The sequence below is a fragment of the Ooceraea biroi genome, chromosome 6 (genome assembly GCF_003672135.1).
Source record: "Ooceraea biroi isolate clonal line C1 chromosome 6, Obir_v5.4, whole genome shotgun sequence".
Taxonomy (NCBI): domain Eukaryota; kingdom Metazoa; phylum Arthropoda; class Insecta; order Hymenoptera; family Formicidae; genus Ooceraea; species Ooceraea biroi.
Window position 1 is genome coordinate 12,227,914 of NC_039511.1, and position 27,871 is coordinate 12,255,784.

Sequence of the window (27,871 nt, forward strand, 5' to 3'; positions counted from 1 at the left end):
TCGCACGCCGAGCGTGACGCGGTCATGAAGGCGATCAGGAACGACCTCTTGAGATGGACTTGCGAGAGGCATGCCGGCGATCATCCCCTCGACAGGCGTCTCCTACGTGACAAGGCCCTCGAATTGGCTGGCGAGCACGGACTAACCGGCACGTATTCTCGAAATTTTCGCAATTCGCATCGCCGAAGGGCTTAGGACACGCGATAAAGCACCTTCAACGAATTGAATTAATCCGATGGCCCGTGAAGAAGTGCTCGCTTCCTGATAGAAATATCGCGCGTAGTAAGATAACGCCGTTGAGCACGCGTTCGGCAAGATGATCTTCTGTCATCATCAGGGTACTCTTATCTTATTCTTTTATGAGGAATAACGATTGCGTCATCTCCCATCTCGATTTTGTCCTGTAGAGAACTAACCGCGAGACTCAGACGTTTGAAACATTCTATATAGAGCGGATTGACCGCACGAGTACATCTTAAAGAGCTTATACTGGTAACATATTTCCCTTAAGGCTTCAAATGCGCTTGTGACCGTTACAACACGTCACATTGCGTCGCACACATACCGCGACGTATAATCATAACTTTTGCCCCTTCGATTTCCGGCTAGGCTTTAAGTGCTCCGAGAGCTGGCTGACATGTTTCCTGAAGAGGTATAGTTTCTTGGTGGACCTGGATAATCACTCCGGACCGATCTTTAGCAACTACCGAGTCTGGATCGACACGATGCGGTCTGTCATCACGCAGTACAAGCACAAGGACCTCTTCCATCTGGACGAGTTAACGATGTACTCGGATATCTCGCCCGCCAGGGTCTCGTCGACGTTAGAGAACGATGAACTAGATCCAACTCTGAAGAAAGCGACGGTCCTGATGTGTTGTAACTCCTCCGGCACCGAGAAGCTGCCGCTATTGATCTGCGGTTCTTATCCCGCCGTGATAGTGAACGAGAGCTACGTGTACAGTCACAGCGAGGATGCATCGATAAACGACACGCTCTTCAAGGAATGGGTGAATCATGTAAACGATCGTATGTTGGAAAGCAACCGGAAGATCCTCTTGCTGCTGCATAGGGATCGCGTGAACGCGTTTCGAGGTCTCGGATTGAGCAACGTTAGACACGTCTTTTTTCCTGACGCCTTCCCGCCGTTACTGAGGCCTTTGAAGAGGGATGTCTTCCATTTTGTTAAAATGATCTATAGGAGCAAGTACGTCCATGGAATATCTGCTTTTTATCATTTTATCCGTTTTTATTATTTTCTATATATTATTTATATATTATTATATTATTTTCATTCTATATTTTATTTATCGATAATACGATAATCGAACAAATTTATAAAATAAGAATTTAGCATTTACACATATTATTTGTCAGCATTTATTTTTAATTTAAAAACAATACATTTTGTAGAATTTCTTTAAAGCTTTTTAAGTTATTGTTATCGCATGAAAAAAGGCAGCTTGCTAAAAAATTTAAACTTTTTGTATAAATAATAACTCGTGTTTCAAAGCCTTAATTACTTCCGCTTGCGAGGAATTATCGGAAATATTCATCATAGATACGTGGAAGGAATCAAAGAACACGAGCATCGATGGAACGCTGAGAATGTTGTGAAAAGCCTGGTGGAAGCATGGCGGAAAGTTCCGCGCAATCTCATTATTGCCAGTTTCCAGCGAACAAGTTTCCGGACGGACGATTGCTTCCTGGAGATCCATTGCGACGCGTGGGAGGATTTGAAGATCGGGACATCCTTCAAGAAATTTGTTACGTTCGATGATAAACTTTCAACTAACGCATCGTATAAACAGCGTAAATCTACTGGCAAAACTCATGAGTACAATCTCAGAACCAGGCAAATCGTTACAGTAATCGATGAACATTTTGACACAATCCATTCGAAGGAGAACGAGCGAATCGATGACCATACTCAAGTGAACGGAAATTTGAAAGAAATTTACATGAGAAAGAACATTGATTGGAAAAGGAAAGGCTCGCTGAAGAGGTCGTACGAGAAAGCTCAATTGAGTGAAGACGGTTATGAAGAGATGAACAATGTGAAGTCAAGCGACAATTCAACATCGAAGAATAACGAAGATATTGTCACTGTTCCACCACCGGCGAAGCTTCCGAAGATCAATGACATTCACGCGACCGAAAATGCATCTCAGGGTTCTAAATCCGAGGAAATTTATTCGACACGAACGATTGTGAATGCTACATTAACCACATCGGGAAGAAATGCGAGTTGCGATTGTGAGCTCGATAAAACGGTTAACAACGAGAAGAGAAATAAGAATAATCAAACTTGCAGCAGCAAGCGATCGATCGAATCTTCATCGGAAGTCGACATCACGAGTGACAGCGATATTGCGTTGCAACAAGTGTATGATACATCTCCCGTTGATACACAGAAGGAAACGAATGCGATGATTTCCTATTCCCCAGGAGAGGAGACCGAGTTGACCGATTTGAATAAAAGTGGCCGTCTTTCGCGAAAATCTCTGAAGAGAAGACGATCGCGTTCCGACAACACTGAAGAATCTCGGAATAATTCTGATAATGATGAACCCGAGAGAAAACGATTGAGCTCTGATTCTGATTGGGCAAAGCAGTTTGAGACGACGTTCGTTTTCGGCTCGTCTGACTTTGCACGGTCTCTACCTACTGCTTTTGCTGATGCACTGACAATGAGTGATGATGGCGCGCAACGGCCCAGACTAAGACGATCATGCGAGACTGAGAGGAGTATCTTCACCATATGTCCTAGAAGAGATTAACAGTGGTGTCGACAGCAACGTAGGGTGAGTAAACGTGTTCATAAAATATGCTTTGCATTTAATTTTATTTTTTTTATTGCTTATTTAAAAATATATTTTTAAATACGACAATTTATTAATTAATATTTCTTTATTATTTGTATTTTATTATTATGCTCTTATTCGCTTATTATTAATATTCGTTTTTAATATATGTAATATATATCGTAATGATGCAAATTAAGAGACAAAATCATATTTAAGAAGATAATATTGAATTTAATATAGCCACGAAAAAGTCGGTGATTATTGGAGAAATTCGGAAATCTACAGAGGATTATATCTAATTATATATAATAGACAAGTCTCATTGTCAGAAGTAACAGAACTGCCAATGTACACAAACTATTACTCTAGAATCTCTAGATCCTGAAGATATCTTTCATTTATATTATAGATTAAAATATTCACTGTATATGTATAAGCGACTAATTAATTGTAACGGGTAACGGTGGACCAATTCCAATAATTAAGAAATAAATGTATCAGTGAAAAACAGTCCATGAATTAATTCCGCAGAGTAGCTACAAAGAATTCTTTTCGCATTGAGCTGTAAAACTTAGAAATTTCCATTAAATTCCACTTTCTTAAGAAAAACATTTACACATTGAAGGATCGGTAAAAGAAATAAGAAAGTGCAGAGTGTCTCAGGATACATCGATTAAACTCAACTCGTTCATTCTGGAATACTCGTATAAAACGGCGTGAATAGATCAGCTTATTCATATTTTTCATGACATCGCTATCAGACTATGCACTTTGGTGGCACGTAAGATACACGAATATCCCTTTAAAGAGTACGTCTGCACAAAGACGTGTAATGCGGCTCTATGCCATATATACGATAGACATCATCGCACATATGTATATACAGTGCATGTTCCAGTCCGCAGATGAGATGCAATTTATCATCATGCAGCTTTAACGGTCGTCGTCGTCATTGTGCTGATCATAATCGATTTCCGTTGCCGTTCTCGTTACCCTACGTAGTATACGAGCGTCGTAAATCTGGCGGCCTATTTTCAGGATAAGGATGAATTCATATATCGAAATAACGCTACATTGCATTTTTTTTCTCTTTTTTATTGTCATTCAATATAATCTATTAAACACAAAAATACGTTGCACATGTGCGATGTTTCTGTTTAAATGTTTCTTAAAGATTATTGTGTATATTTCGCAAATTTCTATGATACATTTATTTCCTTTTCTTCTCACAAGTCGAGCCTATTATTATTTATCTACTATTGCCATTCTTTCTTATCATTAATATTACTAATTTTCTCCTTGTTTTTTGGAGAAACGTCTATATGTTCTGTCTGATGGTATATTTTAATTAATTTGTACTTTGCGCATTCTAATAATACTAAATATTCCCTTATCTTCCTTACAGTTCCATAATACAATATTAACGTTACTTCATCGGTCACGCTCTGAGAGCAAAATGACTTTCGTGATTTATTCAGATGCACACGTGCGCGTAAAATTGCACACGAGCCAATTGCGGAAATATCTACCGCATATTTTATTTGGCGGAGACCGTGTTCAGATCTACAAGTCGTATTTCTCTGGAGCACATCTGACTTTCCTTGAGAAATACATGCGACCCCGGTTTTTACTTTCGATTTTTCTCGATAACGATTGGATTTGAATACAAATTCAGAATGGGAAAGAGAAATACTATGTTTGACATTACGACGATGTTTATTATTATAACACGTGAAGTTGTGCTCGCAAATATCGCGTCGCACACGCGCTATCACATTTCGTGACGATAAAATCAAAATTATGTTTATTTCGTGACGATGCGCCTTAAGTAATAACACAACTTGATACGTGTAATGCGTGTGCCTATGAAACAAATAGTTTTACATAAAATACGGTATACGTTGGAATTTATTTATGCATATATTAAATTTACTATTTCTTATAACTTTTGGTCTTTGATAATATATATTTCTGCTATTAATTAATAATTTATGCACCGATCACAAATAATAATCAACATAATTTATAATCATTTTACTAATGAAAGCTTTAAATCACCACCAAATTGTCGTGTATGAAAATAGAATGATTTATACATATAATAAAAAAATACTTTGCCAAAATGTTATTTGAAGTAATGCAAAAGATTCTAAATACTACATAGAATTATTAATTTTTTCGTAAGAAACAAAGGAGCTAGCAGCTATGTCAACATTTTGAATCACTTAGCAATTCTATCTTATGATTTTGAACCTCTTGAATGATCGACAATATTTTCTGCAATATTTCGGCGTGTACTGTTAACTTATCTTGATCTGCATTTACAACGAACCACGTATCGTCCCTTAATGCTTCATAATTATCATCAACATGTTGTTGAAATTCGTCATGCTCAAACCTCTCCTTTCCCCAATCACTGCGTTCTTTTTGCTGTCGCTTCGACACCTTGAGAAACACAACACAGTCTGGTTTTGGAAGTCCTAGATCAGCTTGTTGGCACCAGTTGAGACTTCTGCCAGTATTCGCTGCTGTGTACACAGCACCAGAAGCTGCGTATCTGTCCGTCACTAGCGTAATACCAGATAAAAGTGTTCTCTCAATATTTTCCTTGCATTCCCATCGATTGGCAGAGAAGAGCAGATGTGCTGACTCTGGTGGTATATTTATTTCTTTTGACAGGAAATTATTTAAAATTTTCCCGATAGGAGTCGACCTATCTGTAACACAAAAACCAATAGGAAATTAAGAAAAAGCATTCTCTTCAAATAACGTAACAATCAATCGTAATCAAGTCTTTATATTTAATTTTATTTTTTAACTTTCGCATTATTTAATTTAAATATAATTGTTATTAAAACTTAAGTTCATTTAACTTCAGTTTAATTCATACATTTAATTGCTAACTGCTTTTATTTATTCTTTACTAATCTTAAATTTGCAATCTTTGATATTATTGATATTAAATCGTTATTTTTACACTTATTATGATTATCATTATATTTATTACTCTATAAACAATAAATTATTTTTTTAAGTATGCGCTACGATCAATTTATAAGCTGTCGTTTCAGCAATCATTTCCAACAGCAACAAATACAACAATGCATTGCAGATTCTACAGTAGAAGTACTTTTCCCGCGTAAAAACCTAACCTCGCACAACAGAACTTACTCGGGAAAGCCTGTGACCTCGCGGGAATTTGCAATTCGCTCAATGCATTCATTAACAACTTCACTTGGGTCGACTTGCCGGCACGATCACAACCTTCCAGAACTATCAATGCACCGCGTTTGCTCAACATAATGAAATATCATGGGACTATGAACGATCTATGTACAATCTACGTGTGTATGTTCTCAGTCCGTACTCCGTAGGAATCATTTCGGCCAGTCTGCACGCCATGTCCCTCTAGCGACAACGAAGACATCCACTAGACGAAAGCATTGATAGGATAACGCCGGATAAAAATCCGAAGCAAAGTTTAAATTATTCTAATTAGTCATGTAAGAAAAATAGTTAATCTCATTAAGAAAATAACACAATTCACTTATTTGTTCAGGAATTTTATTGTCACTCTATTTATTAAAATAAGAAGTAATATATATAAGCCAAATAGAACAAATAGTAATTATTTTATTGCATGGTGATGTCATAGATTAATTAACATTAAGAAATTAAAAGGATTTTCTTAATAAGGATATCCGTATTAAAGATAACTATTATTACATAAAATAAGAGATAATTCATTACTTTCTTGTATAAAATAACTTTTAGATTATCTGTACCATATTTATCACTTTCCACTGCCAAAGGCTAAGTGATTAAGTGAAAAACTTATTAATCTTAATCGACAGCAGAATCGGGATTGGTCAAAGTGAAGAGTCGTCCATGCGAAATATTTTAACACATTATTTTATTTAGTTTTCTTTCCTTAAAAAAAGAATGAACTTGAAGTCGGTTTTGGGTTTTTTCTTCTTTTGGATTCTGGCGAGTAATGACTGGGCATTTTCGAAGCGACGGTACACACTAAGTTTGCAAATTGAACTCTAGCTATATATATGTATATATATATAATATTTATATAAGATAGATTTTTCTCTCTTGCGTCTCTCGTTTACAGCATAGTACATCGGTAATAATGTATATATTTATGTACTTGAATTCTCGCTTTAACTCTCTCTCTCTCTCTCTCTCTTTCTCTCCTAATTTCCTTATACTCTTCTCTTATAACTGTTTTCTTTCGCTCTCTTTCATTCGTACGTTTTCGCATCACGCTTTCTTAAATGCGGTATTTTCGAGGGTTGAAGAATTACAGTATTTTCGCACACACGATACGTTAACACCATTCTCTCCCTCTCTTTCTCTCTCATTCTTTCGACACGTCACATGGATCACTGGCAGACACGTGCACTTATTTTTCCTGAAGAAGAGAAGTAACACACACAATCGTGGCACGCGCGCGTCGTCACGTGGATCGCATACCGTTTCGCGCTTTCAGACACAATCCGAATTTTGTATTCTATAATAAGTTTTCTCCTGCCGCAAATTGGGACCATAAGTGCTCGAGCATTTGAATGTAAGCAGTACTCGAAATTGCCTTAACAACCCTGTTACAGGTGCTTTGCTAAATTCGCAGTCGATCACTTCACGATGCGAACTACTCCGAAAGTTCGCACCGCGAACTTGCCGATCTTCAATATTAATTCGGTAGAAGAGAAACTCTGTTGAGCTAAAATACGTCCGAAGTTCTCTGAAGAGTAAGCTAATGTTGTCGATCTGCGCCTGTGCAAATTCTTTGTAGCTAACTAACTTCCGACATTTAATCAACTCGCGATTAAGTAAGTCATGGAATTTTCGATAGACTTCGAACTCGTCAAAGAACCTGCTCTTCTCATCTCGACGTGTTTGCGCCGAAGATGCGACCAAGATTCGTCAGAAGAAGAAAAGTCCTTTTCCAATACCGATCGGTCGGGTCGCGCATTGGCTTTGACGTGACGCGCGCGCGAGCGCACAGGAATTATTTAATTATTATGTATAAAGGTACAATCTCTTTTCTCGCTCGATTTCTTCTTAGAGAAAAAGTGTTTTTAGCATTTTCGCATATTGTGTACACGTCTATATATATGTATAAGTAATATACAATAAATTTTTTACAACGATAGGAAGCGCAACGGGACGCTGCGGCGGTGCGCCGACATCTTCCGCCGCGGGATCTCGCTTCTCGAATCCGCGACTTCCGGCCCACGGAACTTCTCGAGTACGCATGAGGTAAGTCGGCGGTGCTTTGCGTGTTTCGAAGGTGGGACAAAGATTCATGCAGAAGACGAATCTTCATCTTGCCTTAAGAGAGAGAATTTCTCTTCTCTTCTACAAACTCTCGGACACGAAGTTCAATCTTTCTCGCGGATCTTTGAGCGCGATTTTCCGCTGCTTTCCGAGCAAATCCTCGTCGCTGAAAACAGAAGCGGTCGGATCATCACCTCGGACAATCGCGCGCCCGACAGCGTCGCCGTGCCCCCGCATTCGCGCGAATACGCTACCATGCGCCGCGTACTCCTCCTTTTAAAGTTAGTTTATTCAAAGTTAAAGCTTTCAATGGGTATTTTTTTTTACGTTTTTCCGTCTTTTTACATAATGCTTACGACGGCACGCGGCTATCAAAGTTGCGAACGTCTATACGGACTCCCTCGGCTCGCCCTCGCGTCACGCGTTTAGCGCTAAAGACAACAGGGTGATATCTCGAACGTGACAAGAGCTATCGCTATTCATCGTAAAGAGTATGTCAGAAGCCAATTTTTCGCTTTCGTTATAAACGGCCTGTTACACCGTTTCGGAATTAATTTCGGAATCGATCACGTTTAATGCTAAATGCAGGGCGCGGGGGTGAGTTTCTCGCGGACATGCAACGATGCCACGCTCTTTATCTTGCCTTGTAATAGTCCTCCTCCAGCCTATATTTCTCTGTTCTTTTTTTCCTTTTTGTCGAATCGCTCGTATGTATTCATTGAAACATCTGTGCGCGATACACACACGCATGCATGCACACACATACACACACATACGCACGCATGCAGCATACACAGCACAGACCAGCCGTGGCTCGCTTCCCATCTCGTCAATTTGTTCTGGGTTTCCGTATATTTCCTCTTTCTCTTTTACTGTTTCTCGCTCCTTCCCGTTTTTCGTTTTATTTCGTTTTCGCGATCTCTCTTTTTGATTTCTAACAGTCGCGCGCGCGCGTGAGACGACAATGTCGTGAAGGCGCGATGATTTTGCTCGGACGAAGCTGAACAATTAACGTTACTTGTGTCGAATATGATTCGTGCACGTCTGAAAGGTGCCTGTAACACAGACATTTCCACGATTTAAAGGCGGAAGTTCACGTGGCATGACGCGATATTCTGGGTTTATTACATGATATTTTCCTTTGGAACAGCTGAATTTCAAAAAATACGAGAAAAAGAAACGAATGTCTCGTTCGATTAGATGTTAATTTGACTTTGAGAATTACTATCAATCAATTTTATTAAACGCATTGTGGACTCGTTATTGCAATTCACATGCCGAGTTACACCTTTACGTTTTCACTGAACGTCACATGTAAGTTACAATGACGTGAAGAGCTTCACGACATGGCTTTCTTCTCAGCCGCAATTGCTCTAATATTTTCCTTATCTCTTTTTCGCATATCCTAGTCTTATGAGGCGTCAATATTAAGGCAACTCTTGTTACTAATTAATGATTCACCGTATTACGACTTTTCCCTTCGTGATTCTATCATTTCGGCATTTTTCCACCACTTTCTAGTAACGCTGACAGAAAAGCATTAGCTCCGATTTCCGAATTTACCAATTCTTCGATTTCTCGAGAGTATATCCAATATATTCTTTTACGCGAAGATACATCCAGACGACGCGTGCACACGTGTTCCCGCAATACGTCGGAAATAATTCTAATTTCGACTTATACTTGGCAAGTTGGTACGAAAGATGTTGTAAAAGACAAAGATGACAAGATGACATGTATCTTCATAAGACTACATTCTTGTAGAAAAAGAAACTTTTATTAAACATAAAAATCAGCATATTTTAATCAATTTGATTTTTCTCTACTGCGTCTTACTGCCAAAATATTCTCATTAACCATAAAATTACGTACTTCCGACATGTCGCGGGCATACAGTTTCTTTCTTATGCAAATCTGACTGTAAGAAAAGTCTGTGTCGTCACAATTCTTGTCTTTGATTTTCGCGAAGACAAGAACGCTGGCCGTTCACACGTACTCCGGAAACACTCCTGAACCTGAACCTGACCTGAAGAAATTGACGTTTTTCCGCAACTCTCTTTATTCACCGTTAATTTGCTAATTCCGTTCGTACCGCGGCTGCGCGCGCATGACTTAATTAGACTCAGACTCGGATTTAAATGGATTTAAACCTTTCGGATATATTTATAATATCTATATATATAGGGGGAGAGATCGATATAATATTATATATATATATATATATATATATGTATGTATGTATATATGTATATATATAATAATGTCGACGAGATTTCGATTATTTGCAAAAGTATGAAACTCTACGGAACCTCGGCGCTGATGCGCCAAGAGATCTAGTGACAAAGTTTCTCTCTTCTGTCATTTCTCTCACACTTTTCTTCACTATTTACGATTATTTATTATCGGCTGGGCGTTCGGTGTCTCACAATATACGCTTTCAATGTTTGTTTATACCAATTATGTATATTATATATAGATATATGTATATGTATAACGTGTATACGCGCGTGATTTTACGTGTACATATTTATATATGTATACTATATACGTATATGTGTATACTGTATGTATACGTGTCTATATATATCATATATTTATATATTTATATATGTATAGATAAGTAGAAAAAACTCTCTCTTGCTCTCTCTTAATGATAATTTTCCTTTCTTTTTTACTTTTTTTGCGTTTTCCTCGCATAACTTTATCATCCGCTTGCCCTTAAAAGGCGATAAGCGTTTCATTAATTTACTCCACACCCTCTGCAGTTATGCGCCTTATCATTACAAATAGATACGTTTAAATAAAGTCGTACGTATGGAATTCAATTTATATATTCCTCTCTTACATGTATATGTATATATACTATATATCTGGCGAGCAACGATTCCATAAATCTCTGTCACTACCCAACGAGAGTGTTACATATCTCCTACGAGCCGAGAGAACTTGCGTTCTCTTTCGTTGGTGCAGCGTGCACCAGATTGATGCACCGGATGGATGCACTACCGCAAGGCGAATACCGGATGTTGCGTTTGCGAAGGATTACCTATTTGTTACAACCCTGCGAGGTTTCTGCGAGTACCTCACCGCATATATGTGTGTGTGTACATACCAATGTGTAACGTGTAAAATCGAGAAATATATTCCTAATTCCTGTATACATATTTATAGGGACCATATATGAAACGTGCACGTGTCGGTCATCGGTGGCGAGTAAAGTGTCCGGAAACTGTCGTTTAGCCTTCCGTTCGGCCTCTTGTGTTTCCCTTTTTGTCGATTTTCCTGTAGGTCTCGCGCTTTCCGGACATCAAGGATCCGTCCGCGAAGCTGTCGTGACCCGATTAAGTTTGTTACCTACCTATTTTCGTTACTGTTACTTCGTTTTAATATCACTAAAAGTCGGACGATGCGTCGAAGGCTTGCGCGATCACGGTTTGATCGAGTGATGTATCGCGAAGTCGCTTCCGTAGTACAATAATTATAATAAATAATTATATCGAATATGTAGATTCTATGTAACAAGCCACGATGTAAAATTGGAAAATTACTGATACCTCAATATCAAAATAATGGACGTGATCATCAACATGTTCCTGCATATCTATAACACAAAAGAGTTAATTGAGAAAGAAATTATTTAAGCATCTCATTTTGTTAATTATTATTATTAATCATGTGCCGATTGGTTTGTTAATTAATTTGCTCAATGAGCTCTTTGCGTTACAAAATGTTGTTTATCAGCGAAATGAGCAAAAATTAATTTAATAGAAAGTAATTTTATTATTATATTAATTATATGGCTTAACGTATTAAAATCTAATTTGCCATATATGAAAATTGATGCGCACAATATCCAACACGTGACACTATTAGAGTGTTAAATTTAATTGTCACTTTATATCATTTGTAGGAAGAATATTAAACAAATAGTTTACTTCCTACTTGTGATGTTAATTAATTAAGCAATTGAAACAAACTTTTGCTTCGTCGATTGTTTTTATCTAAACGATAACGCGACGCCTTCTAAGATCGTTGAGTCGCGTCGAGACGAATTTGGACACTGTATTAATAATACCATCGCTTCAATGTTTTTTAATTCTCTCTTAACACACATCTCGTCGCCTATATGACGATAATCGCGCGCGGGATTATATTTTGCCACATATCTAATAAGAGTCTTTTGTTTGTCGCCTGCCATTCAATGCAGACAAAATCGTAAAGTCATTAATATTATTCTTATTACTGTCTTATCGTGGTATTATTACTATTATTATTATTATTAATATTACGATAGTTACTTTTACGACTAATCGTTATTGTTATTAGTGTTAACGACATTATATCATAATTATTCGATATTAATCGTTTTGTGTATGTTTTGTTTTCGAAATTTTCACGTTTACTGTTAAGCTAGCTCTTTTAAACAATAATAGTTAATATTTATTTTGAATTATGTTAATTCAACGTTTACGAGCTTGGTCATCTGCTTGTCCCTTTACAACACTAAAAGGTCTGCAGGATTGAAAGTCTCGATTATCCTCTCGCATACGTACGACACTCTATTCACGTGTACGTGTACGTTAAGTGGCATACGTTATTAGCACAGTCTCTCTAATCTTCTTCTTACGTTCGTTTTTTAGTTTCTTTTTTTCTTCTTGCTTAGTCTGTTATATACCATGTATATTTATACAACAATGTACCTCATCAAGCCTCTTTCAAGCATTCTCTTTGAACCGCATTTGCATCTTACACCTAGCATTGAGTATATATTCAATTATTATCCCATCTCTGCATTTAATTTGATATTTATCCGCAAGAAAGTTTTATTTAACATCTGATAAAATTAAAATTATGTAAAAACGTGAACTTTATTCGTTAAATCCTTCGTCATTACACAAAAAATCGGACTCTACTGATGTTTAAAAGTTTAATACGATTGTCTAATTCTACGTTAAACGTATAAAGTTTGAAATTGAACGTCAAAAACTTTGTATTAAACGCGGTGTGCTAGATGGAATTGCAAATGTGACTCTTTCTCTTTCGCTCTACACGCATTTCTGGATCATTAAAATCATCTATCGACGCGACTATTGTCGGCCCGGCTAAAATTTTTTAGAGATTTATCACAGAAAAACATTTTTATAATTATTTAATCTTAATCCCGCGCACATACGCACACACACGCGCGCGCAGCTTTATTACACAATTATACGGAACTTCTGTTTATCTTGAAAATATTCGTTAATATCGGCTAATTCGGAATAATCACGTTTGCTTTTAAATAAATTGTAATATCAAACTTATTTTTAAATAATATATTTTGGATATTAAACAAAAACAAATACATAAATCTGTTCATGTTATTTGTAGAACCATATCGTTGAAGAGATACAATTCAATGAAAATAATGGTATGGACCAATATTATCGAATCGACTGATATTTTTTTTGTAACATTCATGTTTTCTCACTGATTATAAATTGTCTTTATACAGCGACGACGCTTATACGAGACGATATACGATACGATGTACGATTGAATCTTTTTAAAGCACTTAAGGGAAGAAACCACGCAATTTTTAAGAGATACAATAACGAGATCCTCGGTGATCCTTTCATCCTTCAAATTAATATTTTTACATTACTTTAGCGTGGATTCTTATTGAAATATAATTTTCCCGAAAACCTGGAAATAATTATGTCGTTAAAGATAGCAATTATCAATTATCGCAACTGCCTTTAATTTTTTTTTCATTATTAAGTTTTATTATTTTACATCATTATTAGACAATAATCGCCAAGCGATTGGGCATAAGTTTGTATCCTTCTGGAAAAATTAATCTTATTACGTATTGTTGAATTTTCTAATTATTAGGTGATACAAACAAATAGTTCGATGATTAATGTCCGTTCATTCACCAAGGATCTTTGTATGCCAATCACACTAAAAAACCAATCATTCTTCCTTTCTCTCGTTCTTCACTTCGTTCGTTTTCATCTCCTCCTCAGTCTCCCTGTGTTGCATGCACACGTAGTACTCTCGAATTAGCTACTTACATTAATTAATGTCATTACATAATGGTCAATACTCTCGTTTATTTAGATTTAGCCGATACACGAAAATTATGCAAACAAGCACATCGGAAAGAGCAGTACCGGAAATCGATCGAATCGCTCATTTGAGGAACGAAATAAGTCGGCCCATTTTCCTCCCATATTTATTTTAACAAACAAGTATATGCAATATTAACATTTGAAAAACCATGAATAAAAGTTAAGGTAAAGCATATCGCGCAATAGATCCAGCTTAATTATCATATCGGTCGAGTTGTTTCGCTTCTCAGATTTATCGATTCAATTTCTCGCACCCACTCGTTCATCTCTTCGTTCTTTCTCTTTCTCTCCCTCTCTTTCGCTCACCGGGGGTATGTACACTTACCTACGTACAGATATATCGTAATATTTATACGTGTCGCAGGAAAAAAGAACGTACGTTTATGTACACCTATGTATTCTCGTGACGTGTTTCCGCTTAAAACACTCCGTACGATTGGCAGTATGTTAAAGGTGTTTTATATATATATATATATATATATATATATATATATATATATAATGGGTTTATCTTTTTCTTCATTATATAATCTCGGTTCGGATACGTGCGTTCGTTTAGCAAGCCTTCGTTTGCAGATAATTCTCTCGGTTTCGCTTCTGCTTTTTTGTTCTGTCATCCGTCGTTTAAACACACATTCAATTCGACGGCGAAATCCTCGAGAGTTTCGTATGAATTATTTACGTAAACTGATGTTCTTACGAATCGCGCGCGTTTTCAGTAATTAGCACACTTATAATTTTACAGTAATGATAGTAACAGCAGTAGTAGCGACGGTAATAGAATAGTTTAGTAATAGTAGTAGTACTAGTAATAGTAATAGTGATAGTAGCAGCAGCAATAGTAGTAGTAATAGTAACAGTAGTGGTAGTAATAGCGCGGTAATAAATGGTAATATAATAGTAATGGTAGTAGCAGAGTAGTTAGTAATTAGTAGTAGTAATAGTGGTGGAGTAGCTGTTTCTCATCTTTTTCTCTGTAGGTGTTAGTTTAGTAACGGTATTAGCAGTGATAGTAATAAATAAGTATTATATAAGTAATTCAATTATTATGCAATAATTTACAAGTGCTTTCTTAAAAATCGTGTGATAAGAACTGTTTCTCTCTCTTTCTCTCCTTTTCTCCCTTTCTTTCTCTCTCTCTCTCTCTCTCTCTCACACACACACACACACTCTCTCTTTCTCTCCCTCCCTTTCTCTCTTTTTATTATCTAACCTCGTTCTTTCTCTCTTTTATGCGTCTTCCCCCGACGATAGTTCTCTCTTTTGTAATTTCCACTCGTAACCCGAGCAACCCTCGATCATGGTTCTCTTATCTCGAATTTTCTATTAATTTTCTCTTGATTGGCACGAACCGCGAGGCAACATCCGCATAAATCGACGACGATGTATTTTCTCTACTCTTTTTGTTTCTTTTATTGCGATCGTTCCGCAAAATTTCGCAAGGATCGCAAGGCCGCACCGATGTCTCGCACTCTCGCGTTTGATTGCAGCGTCGCTCGCGCGATTTCGCTAATGGCAGAATGGAGCTAGTGTGAGTCCCGGTACTCTCTCCGTTTTGATCCTATTGATCCCTTTCTCATTGATTCCTCGCCCATTGATTCGTCTATTTGTTCTGTTCGTGCAGCAGATTCTCTTTTCAATTATTCGTTCGACGATACTTTCCATGGCGAAGGAGAAAGGGGGGAAGAACACAAAATGTTTTCAATTTTCGAAACGGGAGTTTCGGACCGTTTTGATAGGGCTCTCCTTAGATTTGAAATAATTAGATAAATAATTATTAGATACATCTATATATATTATATTTGTGTCATCATTTAATCAGCTTCGAGTTATTCTCCCCGTAACGTTTACTTTTTAAGATTAAGAATAGCGATCTTACTGCAGGCCCTATCGAGCCCAAACGGTCTGAGGCCGCCTTCGTTTCGACCTTCCATTTACTCGCTTCAGTCTTCCTTAATTCAATATCCCTTAATCAACGTGGCCGTTGATAATTAACATCGTGAATCATCGCTGTTTCCACGGTGATTTCCACGGGAAATAATTCAATCTTGCATCTCTTAGTCATGATTTCCGATAAATCGTGGGGGAAGGGGGTTTCATGCACGCACACGACGATCATACATACGTCATACAGGCATACACCAGCACACACACATATACATACACGCATACACGTAAGAGAACGTTTCGTGGTGATCACAGCGCATCCGGGCGTTCGATGAGTCTCTCCTCCGGAAAATCGTATAAAAAGTAGGTCTTCCCTGATGGTCCTCGCTCGATCGAGGCGAAGGAAGATTGAAATATTAACTCACGCGCATATAGTTGGAGGCTTCGAGCTCTCGGAACGCTCGGTCTCTCTATCACTGTCGCACACGACGAGTTTCACTGCAATCAACCACCACCTTGCCACACTGACATAGCTGTCGCTCGCGATCCCGGAATCAATCGATTCTCGATCGCCGATCGTCGTTCGCGCCACTGAACAAAACGTCCTTGATCGTAGCGATCGAGCGGAATTCACCCTCCCACAACTGACCACCTCCAGCGATCGCTCCAGACGCGATGGTTCCTCTTCGGTGATTCCTCCGGTTCGAATTCTCGGGGTTCGCCGAGCTCGGCCGTTTGATTGCATATCTCGATCGTCCGTAGAACTGAGGGCGTTGTCGCACTCCTCCTCGTTCGCGGATTCATGCGACATCGCGATGAATGATTGTTCGTCGATTCCCTCCGACGAGGGTGAAATCGATTTCTCTTGTTGTCTTGCTGACCCTGTTCGGTCGCCGTGTTCAGCCTTCGGGATCGGTCCGAATACCGTCCGCCTCGAATCATTTTCCTCGTCTTTAGCTCTCTCAAATCCTTTTCTCGGTCACGTTGGAATATGCCGCGACGACGTGACCGGAACTGCTCCCTTGGAACGTCGTCTTCGACCAGTGGAGAAACCCGGTGGAAACCTTCCGGGACTCCATCGAGTCTGGTATCCATCGAGCGCGGCTCTTCCTTTGCCCTCATGCCGAAATCAACACGCGTCCTACGTGGACGACTATCACGCGCAAACCCTAAGACGCCTGGGGGCGTCCACGTCATCGGACCACCGTCCAGGGTCCCACTTTGGCTAGCACCAATCGTCCTCGTCACTGTCAGAGTGCCTTGACCTAGTCAGAAAAGATTTTTGTTCAATGGTGACTTGGAATCACAATCATAAAGATTCAAGTGATCGATCAAGTTCACGCAAGAACAAGAAACGGATCAGGATCATCCGGCAAGAGTTTTATATATAGATAAAAACCCTTTACCTAGGCGTTCTCTGTTTGGACTGCGGTTGCGGCTTGTAGCCGTTGGGCACCGGGCTAGGCAGCAGACGGCCGCTGCGGCCCATTGCGACGGCCTGCTCGAAGCTCAAGGGGTGATGGCTCGGCTGCATACTCGGGGGCATATGCGGCGGATGTGGGTGCTGCAGCACATGACCCGGCATCGATCCCACGTGGGGTGGCCCAGCCGGCGCCATGTGTCCGTGGGTGGGCGAAGCGTTCAGCTTGGGGAAGTTGATGTTGGTCGGCTTCAGCTGCAGGGTCGACGGCTTGTTCGGTGTCGGCGGCAGCCGGCGACCCTGGCCCCTCCTCGGAACTAGCACCGGGTAGCTGTGTTGATGCGGATGATGGCGATAATGATGATGGTGCGGACGACCACCGCCTATCGGGCTCGGGCTTCTCGAGCGCTGCTCCAGACTGGTCGTGCCGTAACGGCCGCCGCGCTCGATCCGATGAACCGGACTCGGCGACCTGGCTGGACTCGTCGAAGCGCTCCATGGACCTAATAAATACGTCCGGTAAAGATTTTCAATCTATGTTCGACACGGGGAGATACTCGTTCTGAAGGGATTTTTATTACTGACACACGGCAAGACAATTAAAATTAAATCGTAAGCGTGTAGTAGAGCTATTTGAGAAATCGTTAAGGATCGGCAGGAATATAAAAGACCAATAGCTGGGCTTTTGATATCATTGATATTGATCGCACGATTGTCCAGTTAATGGAATTTTCCTATAGGAAATTTCGTTCGTCTAGAGTGATCAGTCAATTGCTCAAACTGTCAAATGTCGAAAAATTTGAAGATCTCGATTGTTGGAAGAGGTTCAGGATTCACAAATTAATAATACTAAAATAGTACAGTTATATCTCAGCTCTGCTAAAAGCAATTTCTATATTCTCTAATTGTTTTCTTCTTGAGAAAACAATATGTTGACTATATAAATTAAAACTATTTTAATGATGAAAATTCAATTTTTTATTAAATTTTTTATGTGTAATCTTTTGTAATTTTAAATTATGAAAGATTGATCGATTTGTAACAATATGATTTTTGGAAATTGATGAGAAACACAGAAAAAATTTGTGCTAATTATCTAAAAACACAAAGAGTTCCATAGAGGATGAATAAAACATGCTCCTGATGTTTTGTGTTCTCAATGTGAAATAATTTGAATCAATAGATGCCGGTGCTCTTGATTGACGGTGACGTGTTTAAATTTTAGGAGGCATCCAACATAGCATGCCTGTTCTACGATACTAAATTACTACGAGTGCAATGGTCTAATTGCAATAGTTTCAGTATAATTATTACTGAAAATTCTATAATATACATACGAGCTACACTACATTCGATTACATGTCATAAGGCTACCTTAAAATGAGAAAATTAATTATCTCTACTAAATATAAATAATATCATCGAAACTATAATTTTGCATGTATGCATGTTGCATCTTTCAAACTATATGCACCGCGTTGAATATTTAAAAAATGTTAAATATTTAAAAAAAAGGACAGATCGTACTCAAGAACTAGATGCGCTGTATGAAAACACTAACAGATTGCAATAACACTAATCTAAAGATTGAGGTTTAAAATAATCGCGCATTCCTTGTAATTGGTAGAGCTGATTGACAATTTCGACAGCATCTCTCTAATATAAAAAGCATCGAGTGGCAAATACACTTTCGTGTTAGTGAGTATGTGAAACACTGGTGCTGTTGGTGTGCACAACCGTTGTTTGACAATGTCTACCGTGTATCGGTTCGTGTTTGGTGGGGCTGTGTTTTGCGTGTGTATCATCGCAAATATACGAAGGAACGAAGAAAGCCAAACGATCGTATATCGATTATGTGATAACATTATAATTGCATCGTGGACAAGGGAATGAAGAAAAGGAGAGTTGCGAGAAAGAAATTACCATCGTCGTAATAGTCGCAGTGGTCGTAATAATCTGTGTAGGCGCATAACAGAATAAAACGAAGAAACGTATTACATCGAGTATCACACAGAGCTTTTCTGCCTCTTACGAGTAAAACCACTTATAGCAACATTCATGTTCTTATGAACCGTGACCACGAACTCTCTTTCGTTACTTTCGTTGATCGCCACGACAATCGTTATATAATTTATAATTAATAATTTATATTGTTCAGTATAGTTTAATACAGCACAAAGCAGTGCGCAACAACACTGCAGTAAACTCTTCTTCAGTAAACTAATCTTTAGTAAACTCGAAAATATATTATAGAAAAATATATGTCATTACATACACATACATACATATAAAAAAAGCTGGTTGGAAAGATAATTATGATTGATAATATTTATAATATGGAAAAATAACATCAAGAATGAATATTAATGGTATACGGTGATAAAATAGGTACAAAGATACTGTGTAGTAAAAATCCCAGGCTTATTAAAGACGACGAGAGAAAGAGAGAAAGATAGAGAGAGTGAAAAGAGAAGAGAAGAGAGAGAGAGAGAGAGAGAGAGAGGAAAAGAGAAACCGGAATCGGAAGTAATTGACACGAAACAGAGTTCGCGGTCGTGGCCTCGTGAAAAAGACTTATCGTTGCACCGTCGTGGCTTTCGCTGGTCGGAATTATCGCCGGTACGTCGTACCTCGTATCCTATGCCGATGATTATACTGTGACGCATGGGGTTGATGAATGTGCCTTTGTATCTCGACGACGTTGCTAACGGTGTCACTAAACCCTGGTCCTTCGTGGTACTGACCGTGATGGTCGTATCGACCGTGTCGCCTTGGCGATGGCGATCTAGGCATTGTTGGCGAGTGTCTTCTGCAAGTGATAATAATAACGAAAAAATTCACAGCTGTCGGAATTCTATAATAGACTACTGACTAATACATTAATTTTGTCTATAACAGTCTAACACGGTAATAACGTCCACAATATTAATATCTGTCTTAAATTTTTAACGACTTTTATATGTATATACAGGGTGAAGCACCTAAAACAGGCCACCTGAATATCTTGGCTGTTATTGGTGATAGAACAAAATGTGTCAGACCAAACTTGCATGGTTTCGAGGGACACATAATTTGTTCTAAGTAGTTTTTTATTAGGTGGACGCGTAGAGGTCATATGAATGATTTTGACTCGTAGATCAATGTGCGCATCTTCAAACGCTCTACTAGATGGTACGTAAAAAAACGTATCATACCATTTAAAAAAACGAAGTTGACCTTCATATGACCTCTACGCGTCCACCTAATAAAAAACTATTTAGAACAAATTATGTGTCCCTCGAAACCATGCAAGTTTGGTCCGACACATTGTTTTCTATCACCAATAACAGCCGAGATATTCAGGTGGCCTGTTTTAGGTGCCTCACCCTGTATATATATTGAAATTTATTGTTTAGTTTGCATATTTTACATGCTAGTTATTTTCACAATTTGGAGTTAGACTTACCAACCTTGTATTTTATCAATTACAAATTATGATTATGTTAACGAGTATACATTAACGTGCCAAAACTGTACGCCAATATTGGAATTCTTTTTACGTTTTCGAAAGGTTTAAATCCTGAGTACAGTACCTTATACTTGGCGATCGCGAACGTCTATGGGGAGGCGCTGAGGGATGATGCGGACGAAGGATCCTGTCAGGATGCGTAAGACTCTCGACACTACCGGCACGTGAGTCGGACGGTACGACGTCCTGCAGCTCCTAAACGAAAACAGACTTGCGACTTAGTAATTCGCTCGTATAATTTGGGGGCCGGGTTGGGAATCAAAGGGAGAGTCGGGGTGTTGCCGGTTCTTTGTCTTTAGCAATATCGCGCTGTCGACTCGCGTTCCGAACAAGAAGCTACTGTAACACGAAACGCCTTTTGTCTCCGGAATTCCGAAGCAGACGCACGTTCGAATCGTCCCTTTCTAATCTCTCTGGGCATAACGAATCTATCACCAATTAAAATTAATTGCGTCAGTATTGCTTGTCAAAGAGCAAGAGGAATTAGAACTATCACAGTGATTACATCAGTTAAATAAAAACATGTTTTATCATAAAATCAAGAGTGTAAGTTATTGTACATATCATATCATGTATATTATACGATAGCTGTTAAGTTTATAACTGAATGTGGACACAAAAATGTTGCATCAATTACTTTCTCATAGATAAAGATAGAACGAATAGACATGGGAATTACCGCAGTTTCAACTGCGAGAACGTGCGATCTGATTCATTAAATTACTATTGCCGTCGTTAGATTAGATTCAGCTTCGCAGAAAAAAGGAGAAATTAATCAGGCGAGAGTGGTCCACACGGACAGAGAGACATACACATATATATATACGTGTGTGTCAAACAGCATGCAAATTAGAAGAGAAGAAATCTCGCTCACATGCACATGCGCGTCAGTAATCCTGATCACTCAGTTGGAAACAGGAAGATATCCACTACCTCCGAGTCGCTGTGCTTCTTACTTACCAGGACGTGGACACAAAGAATCGAAACGAGCATGATAGACGAGGAGAACGAGGCAGTCGTTAGATCACGATGACTGCTTCGTTGCTCCAACGATAATCCTAAGGCCGAAAGCAGCAAGGGACAAGGGGGTGGGGACTGTTCTACGCATCGACACGAGAAGTCACTAAGAATTTAGGTGACACGTGGCTATTTCTCTATGTGGCTTATACTAAAATGTGTGTATGTGTGTTTCTAGGTGCCGTCATATTATTTATAGGAGCATTTGTTAACACTCAACGAGGTCAAGATCGATTCGACGTTTTTTAGTGAGTAATAAATGTGCAAAGATGCTACAATCTGTCTGGCACTGATGCACTGATTTGTTTCGACTGCGAATCGATCTTGAGCACTAAGGATCACGACATCACGCGCAATACTTTTCGATCCGCGACTACTTTTCGGATAATTATTTTCTAGGAGCGGAAGAACCGAAAATCAGGTAAGGGAGAAAAAATGATTGACTCGTCTAAGATGGTTAATCTTGATCTAATCTGAACACAGGGATGTTTCTCTCCAATGCGTCTCGGAATGTCTAGCTGTTTATCAGGAAATCTAATTTCATTCTAATATGATTTTATCTAAATCGACTTTGTTCTCATTCATCTAAATTTTAGCAAAAGTTTTTCTAGAAGGAAGTCATATCTTTTTAAAACACTTGGTGATCATTTAATTTAGGTGACACAATTAAACCGATCTAGCTCGCAGCAACAATATTCTAATCTATAATTGTCTTTAGGTTCGAAATATCTAATGATATCTACGTGATCTATTCACACACGTGTGCACGATGTTTCCCAATTACAAAGAATTTCCGATATTAAAACAATACAAAAGAAAATAAAGATATAATGTATCAGACATATTGTGATTGCGTTTTAATACGGATTAAAAATTTTAATTCATTTATAAAAAGACAGAAATATTCATGATCATCTAACTATATGTTTTCTCCAACGTAAAAGACTTATTAAATATAAGTTACTTTTCGTTTAAATAAGATTTAGTATATTATTATTATTTATTATACAAAATTGAAATTTTATTATCAAAACTGAAATCTTATTTTTTAAATCCTAAAATCTTGAATTTTAGTTGAAGATTCAGAATAAAAGCCAAATGTTTTTCTCTCAAAAAATCCCCAAGAGCTTGCCGATTTACAGAAACACCTTGCACACAATCACTATATAACTAACACAACTTAAACGTGTCTACAAAACGGATCGCGATTCGTGTGCGAGCGCGCGATCTCGAACGAGACAACGTAGGTAGGGACTTTCCTGTTCGCTGTATCGCGATCTACTTCCGGTTGGGGTCAAGGGCGAAAATAGGATTCTCTCAAAAATTGAGGAAAGTCTTTTGAGCTTGGATCGAGCCGACACCTTGTGGTAACGGATCGAGGAGCGAGGTGCGTAGGTTTTCTGGTGTTGGTAGTACGAGGGTGGTCGGTGGTCATGATGATCATGATGGTGATGGTGGTGGTGGTGGTAGTATTGGTGACGGTCATAGTATTGATCATTGTCGGTATCGTAGTATTGGTCGTGATGGTGATGGTCGTGGTAGTAGTTGTTTTGATCATCCCGCTGGGAAGGCACCTCGGCCAGCAACGGCTCTAGCTCGGGGGCGCGATCCTCGTCATTAACTACAACCCCAGACCCACCCCCTCCCTGGCTACTCTCTCCGCTGCTGCCTAGTATATCGTACTGGTGAGACATCTTCCAGTTCACCTTTTTGTTTCTGAAATCAGAACAATCATGTTTGTCGTCGTCTTGCGTATTCATTTATCATTTTGATGTCTTTCTTTAAATTTACAAGTTATTTCCATCTTTCCGAATTAAGCTTTCCAAATAATTATCTTTGGTCGTGTGGAAGAAAAACTTAAATAGGAAATTGCGTTTCTTTTTTTTTAAATTTCTGTTAACTTTAAAAATAGAAAGCTTCTCTCATACCTGATGCTACGCTGACGTCTGTGCTCGGCGGCTGCGAGGACGCCCAGCGCACCTCCTTCATCCTCATCCCTGTGTTCTTTGTGTCGTTCGTGCTTCGCATCCGGCCGTATCACCGGTTCGAGGCTGTTCGCCCTACTTCCGACTCCATGATTATTTCCGGTGTGATTTACCGCCGCCATGTCCAGCAGGCAGTTGTAGAAGGCCGATTGCTAAATTGCGAAAGGTGCGAAAGCACACCGGCTATCAGAGCTGATCGACAGGGATTCTCGCGTTCGATCGACATTTTCTTTCTTTTCTTTACTTTGCGTTTTTATTTCCCCGCATTTTTTTCTACTTTCCTCCGCATGATATATTAAGTGAACAATATATGTACAGGCACATACAGGCTTTTCTCTTAGCGTTACCTCTCGTCGGTGATCTCTCGATAATGCGTAGTAGAATACGAGACGTTTATAAAGATCATAAGCATCCAAAAGTCGAGAATCAACAGTATGAAAAACGGTGAGAAAGAATTTTCAGAGTAAAGAGGCGGCCATGCTAGAGAAAAAGAGGCATGTCGTGATGGTGCGTTTTATTGTGTCGGTTTAATTACGGCGGATTCTCTCTCTCTCGTCCCGGTAACTACGGTACGTACGCTCGAGAGAACGTGCGTGATGCAAAAATCGCAAAAGACAGCAGCGGTAAACGGTAAAATTGCAGCTGGACAACTTTTTGTAAGAGTGTATTGCGTCGCAAAGCCTGTATATGTTGAGATCGAGATTACACACAAGAATAAAGTAATGTTATAACCCTCCTCCCAACGTGTTATAAGTGAACACAAATGCGCGTCAGTAAGTAGACGCGATTAATCGTTTCAGAGATGATAACGATACTGCAAAAATGCAATTGTTAGTAAGCATGCACAAAACGGGAGAAATATTGATGTCCTACCAGCCATATTATTTTCTCTTTTAGCATTATCTATTATTTAATAATTATTTAATAATTAAATACGTATCGAAATTTGAAAATTTCTCGCATCGATCAACAAATGCCACGAGTTGTCGCAAAGATGTACTTTCGCCTGGTAGAGCACAGATATTTCACCGCGCAAAGATCATACAGATATGCCAAATAATCGTGGACAAAATTGAAACTCTGCTGCTTGGTATATGCAAGAAACGTTCGAGTAAAAGTATAATTCCAGGGTTAAGGTCAAGGAATCTGGAACATGCCGTTATTACGTTATGCCGACGTATGAGGCGATCCTGAATCAGCACTTGATATGCACATCTTAATGATAATTATTCCTTCTTTGCATTATATAATCGGCACTTTTCGTTTAAATAATTATTGCCGTTAGAATAACCAGCATTTTTCGGGACATCCTACATACGTCGATGGTTTGTTAAGTGCTTATTAAATCTGTAAAATGGAAACTATATTCATCAGTAGATACTTCAAATGCAAAAGATGTGAATACATCGTTCTTCATCTATCGAACTACTTGAGAGGAAGTGATCATTTAATATCATTACGTATCTTTCTGTAAATCTTTTTAAAAATATATACATAATATTGAAAACGCTCGATTGTCCCGCGATTTATCTTTGACGATTTATCAAGATCTGTATGAAGTAGCTTATTTGCCAAGTGAAACAAATCACATCACATATTTTCACACCGTTAAATTATTATCCAGCTCGTTACAGTAAATAACGACCGATAGTAAGTTACGACTGATCAATCTTGTATATCAGCGGGCGTTAATATGTGTACGTGTACGTATAATATACACAGTTTGAAATAATGTGACACGTAATTGAAAGAGAGCGAAAAATTGCTCTAGTAGAAAGCGGAAAACTGTTCTAGTAGAAAGCGATCGGATAAATCGGGCAACACTACGAGTCTACTGTTGTAACCACTCTGACCAAAAAGTGCCTAAAAGTATAATCTCCTCTATACTACACACTGCGATAAAATTCGTGAGAAACAAGAGAAAAGAATCTTCTTAGCGTTAGCTAGCAGGAGTGTTGTCATCAGTTGCTGCATTAACTTCGCACCGTAGAAGAAAAAGATGTTTTAGTATTATCTACGTATCTAAAAAAATTAATTAATATGTCTCAAAAAATAAGTTGATAAGTTTAGAGAACAAAATCTCTTTTTCTCTCTCCTTTTCTTTCTTTCTCTCTTTTATACATTCAAAATTATTTTTTTAGACATTAGATGAATCTATTTCTGCCAAATCAAGCGAGTTACTCCTCGCATAAGCAATACAACGTAATAATTTCCTTAAAAACAGTAAGAAATATAAGTACTAAAAGTAATATTTTTAATTAAGTATTTCATCAGCTTAATTGCTATTGCGATTATGCTGCATTATGAATTATTAAATAAATATTTAATAATTCTTTATGCTATTGGGAAATTATTGCGTGTCTTGATTATCCGTGGGTTTCGATCACTTGAGCTTGTAAGCGCGAAGTTAAACCGCTTAGGGCAATAAAGCTCCAACTTCTACTACTTTGAAAAGCTCGCATCGAGCTAAATAAAGGACGAAAAAACTCGTTAAACGCTCGTCAACAAGATGACAATCCGGCATAATGAAAAGGAAGTCTACGTCACGATCTAGGATCGGCTATCTTTTAACTATATGTTTAATTACTCGAAAAAAGGCTTGCTTGGCGAGAGAAGAGTGTCTATCTAGCAAAAGAGGCGATTATTGTAGAGATCGAGGCAAAAGGCGGACTAATTATACACGTTAGAGAATTGATTGGTTCGTTAGACTACTTTTCGCTCTAATTAGGCTCGGAAAAACGGAGCTCTATAAGGTGATTTACTTACACACAGCTATAACGTATTGCCGGTCGACAAAGAGCCGATATATCTACACGCGCATACACGTGCGTAGTAGCCACGTGTTATCCACGTGTTGGCAACACACGACGACTAAAACAACTCTGGTAACGCATTACAATCGTATATATCACTTGTGATACTCTTGTGCCTCTTTTGACGGGGCTTCGTAAAAAATCAGAGAAAAGATCGTTTTCCCTTCATGATATGGATCGTGATATATAGATCGAGGTGAGAGCTATTCCTCGACGTCATATTCCTAAACTAGCTTGGTAAGAAGAAACGTGCGATTAGAGAAAGAAAAGTCCTTTCCGCAGAAAGGTACTAAATATCTAAAGACTAGACCGTGTGTGTATGTGTGTGAGCTTGATTAATGCTCTATTAAATATTACGTTTCTAACACGGTAAGTGCCTAAGTAAGATGGACTAAATGTGTTGCCGTGTTATCTCGTCATATGCGGAACAGCCATCATATGTGCGTTTTGTCTCTCTTTATTATCAATTGTATTTTCTTTTGCCGTTTTTATATTAAATTTCACAAGAAAGATTACATTTCAACAAATACAACATAAAGATATCTCTCTTCTATCCTTAATTTCAAAATTTGATTAATGTGTTTATTACTTTTAGAGTTTAGTTTCTAAACTACAATCTTTTAGCTTTTAATTTTAAATGTCACGATAAATTTCAACTTTGCTTTAGTTTTATTTTAATTTTACACTGTGCTCATAAAATTTTCATTAAATTGTCATGAAATTAATATAAAAATTTCTTATTGAATCAAAAAGTTCTCATTAAATTTAATTTTGTATAATATATTTATGGATATTATAATAATATAATTTTATATTTTTGTGATTGTATTATCGATACCAATGGCTGCTCCGTTACACCCATAAATAAGTGATCATTAGTGACGAACGAAAGGCTACTTTACACAAATAAAAGAGAGATCAAAAGTAATCGTGTACGTGTCATGTGAAGAGTGATAAGAAAAGTGTGCCGTATTAATTTTGCCGTATTTTAGAAAGAGACATACCAGAGGCACAATATGGAATTTCATACATATA

General features: G+C 38.3%; 3 protein-coding genes across 16 annotated transcripts in view; 1 reads left to right on the forward strand and 2 right to left on the reverse strand.

Moving 5' to 3' along the window:
• The first annotated feature begins 24 nt into the window (after positions 1 to 24).
• On the forward strand, positions 25 to 2,791 carry LOC113562205 (protein PDC2-like). Its single transcript, XM_026970766.1, has 3 exons — positions 25 to 148; positions 610 to 1,207; positions 1,562 to 2,791. The coding sequence occupies exons 1-3, from the start codon at positions 25 to 27 to the stop codon at positions 2,778 to 2,780; spliced, it is 1,941 nt and encodes a 646-aa protein (XP_026826567.1). The 3' UTR covers positions 2,781 to 2,791.
• A 1,095-nt stretch (positions 2,792 to 3,886) lies between these two features.
• Positions 3,887 to 6,193, reverse strand: LOC105285141 (thymidylate kinase). The gene is made up of 2 exons (XM_011349132.3): positions 5,979 to 6,193; positions 3,887 to 5,524 (listed from the first exon to the last, which is right to left on the reverse strand). Exons 1-2 carry the CDS (start codon positions 6,106 to 6,108, stop codon positions 5,016 to 5,018), a joined length of 639 nt encoding a protein of 212 aa, XP_011347434.1. The 5' UTR covers positions 6,109 to 6,193; the 3' UTR covers positions 3,887 to 5,015.
• Positions 6,194 to 17,034: 10,841 nt separating this feature from the next.
• Positions 17,035 to 27,871, reverse strand: part of LOC105285138 (voltage-dependent calcium channel type A subunit alpha-1) — a 155,311-nt gene continuing 144,474 nt past the window's right edge. For 6 of the 14 annotated variants that reach the window (XM_026970485.1, XM_026970486.1, XM_026970484.1 and 3 more), the window contains 7 exons: positions 23,967 to 24,175; positions 23,400 to 23,754; positions 21,086 to 21,216; positions 20,144 to 20,322; positions 19,437 to 19,469; positions 17,500 to 18,016; positions 17,035 to 17,358 (listed from right to left, as the gene is read on the reverse strand). In XM_026970485.1, coding sequence (XP_026826286.1) covers positions 17,319 to 17,358; positions 17,500 to 18,016; positions 19,437 to 19,469; positions 20,144 to 20,322; positions 21,086 to 21,216; positions 23,400 to 23,754; positions 23,967 to 24,175 — 1,464 coding nt within the window. In that variant the 3' untranslated portion in view covers positions 17,035 to 17,318. Of the gene's footprint in view, positions 17,359 to 17,499; positions 18,017 to 19,436; positions 19,470 to 20,099; positions 20,323 to 21,085; positions 21,217 to 23,399; positions 23,755 to 23,966; positions 24,176 to 27,871 lie in introns of those variants that run through there. The other 8 variants (XM_020033549.2, XM_020033551.2, XM_020033548.2 and 5 more) reach the window with 5 other exon arrangements.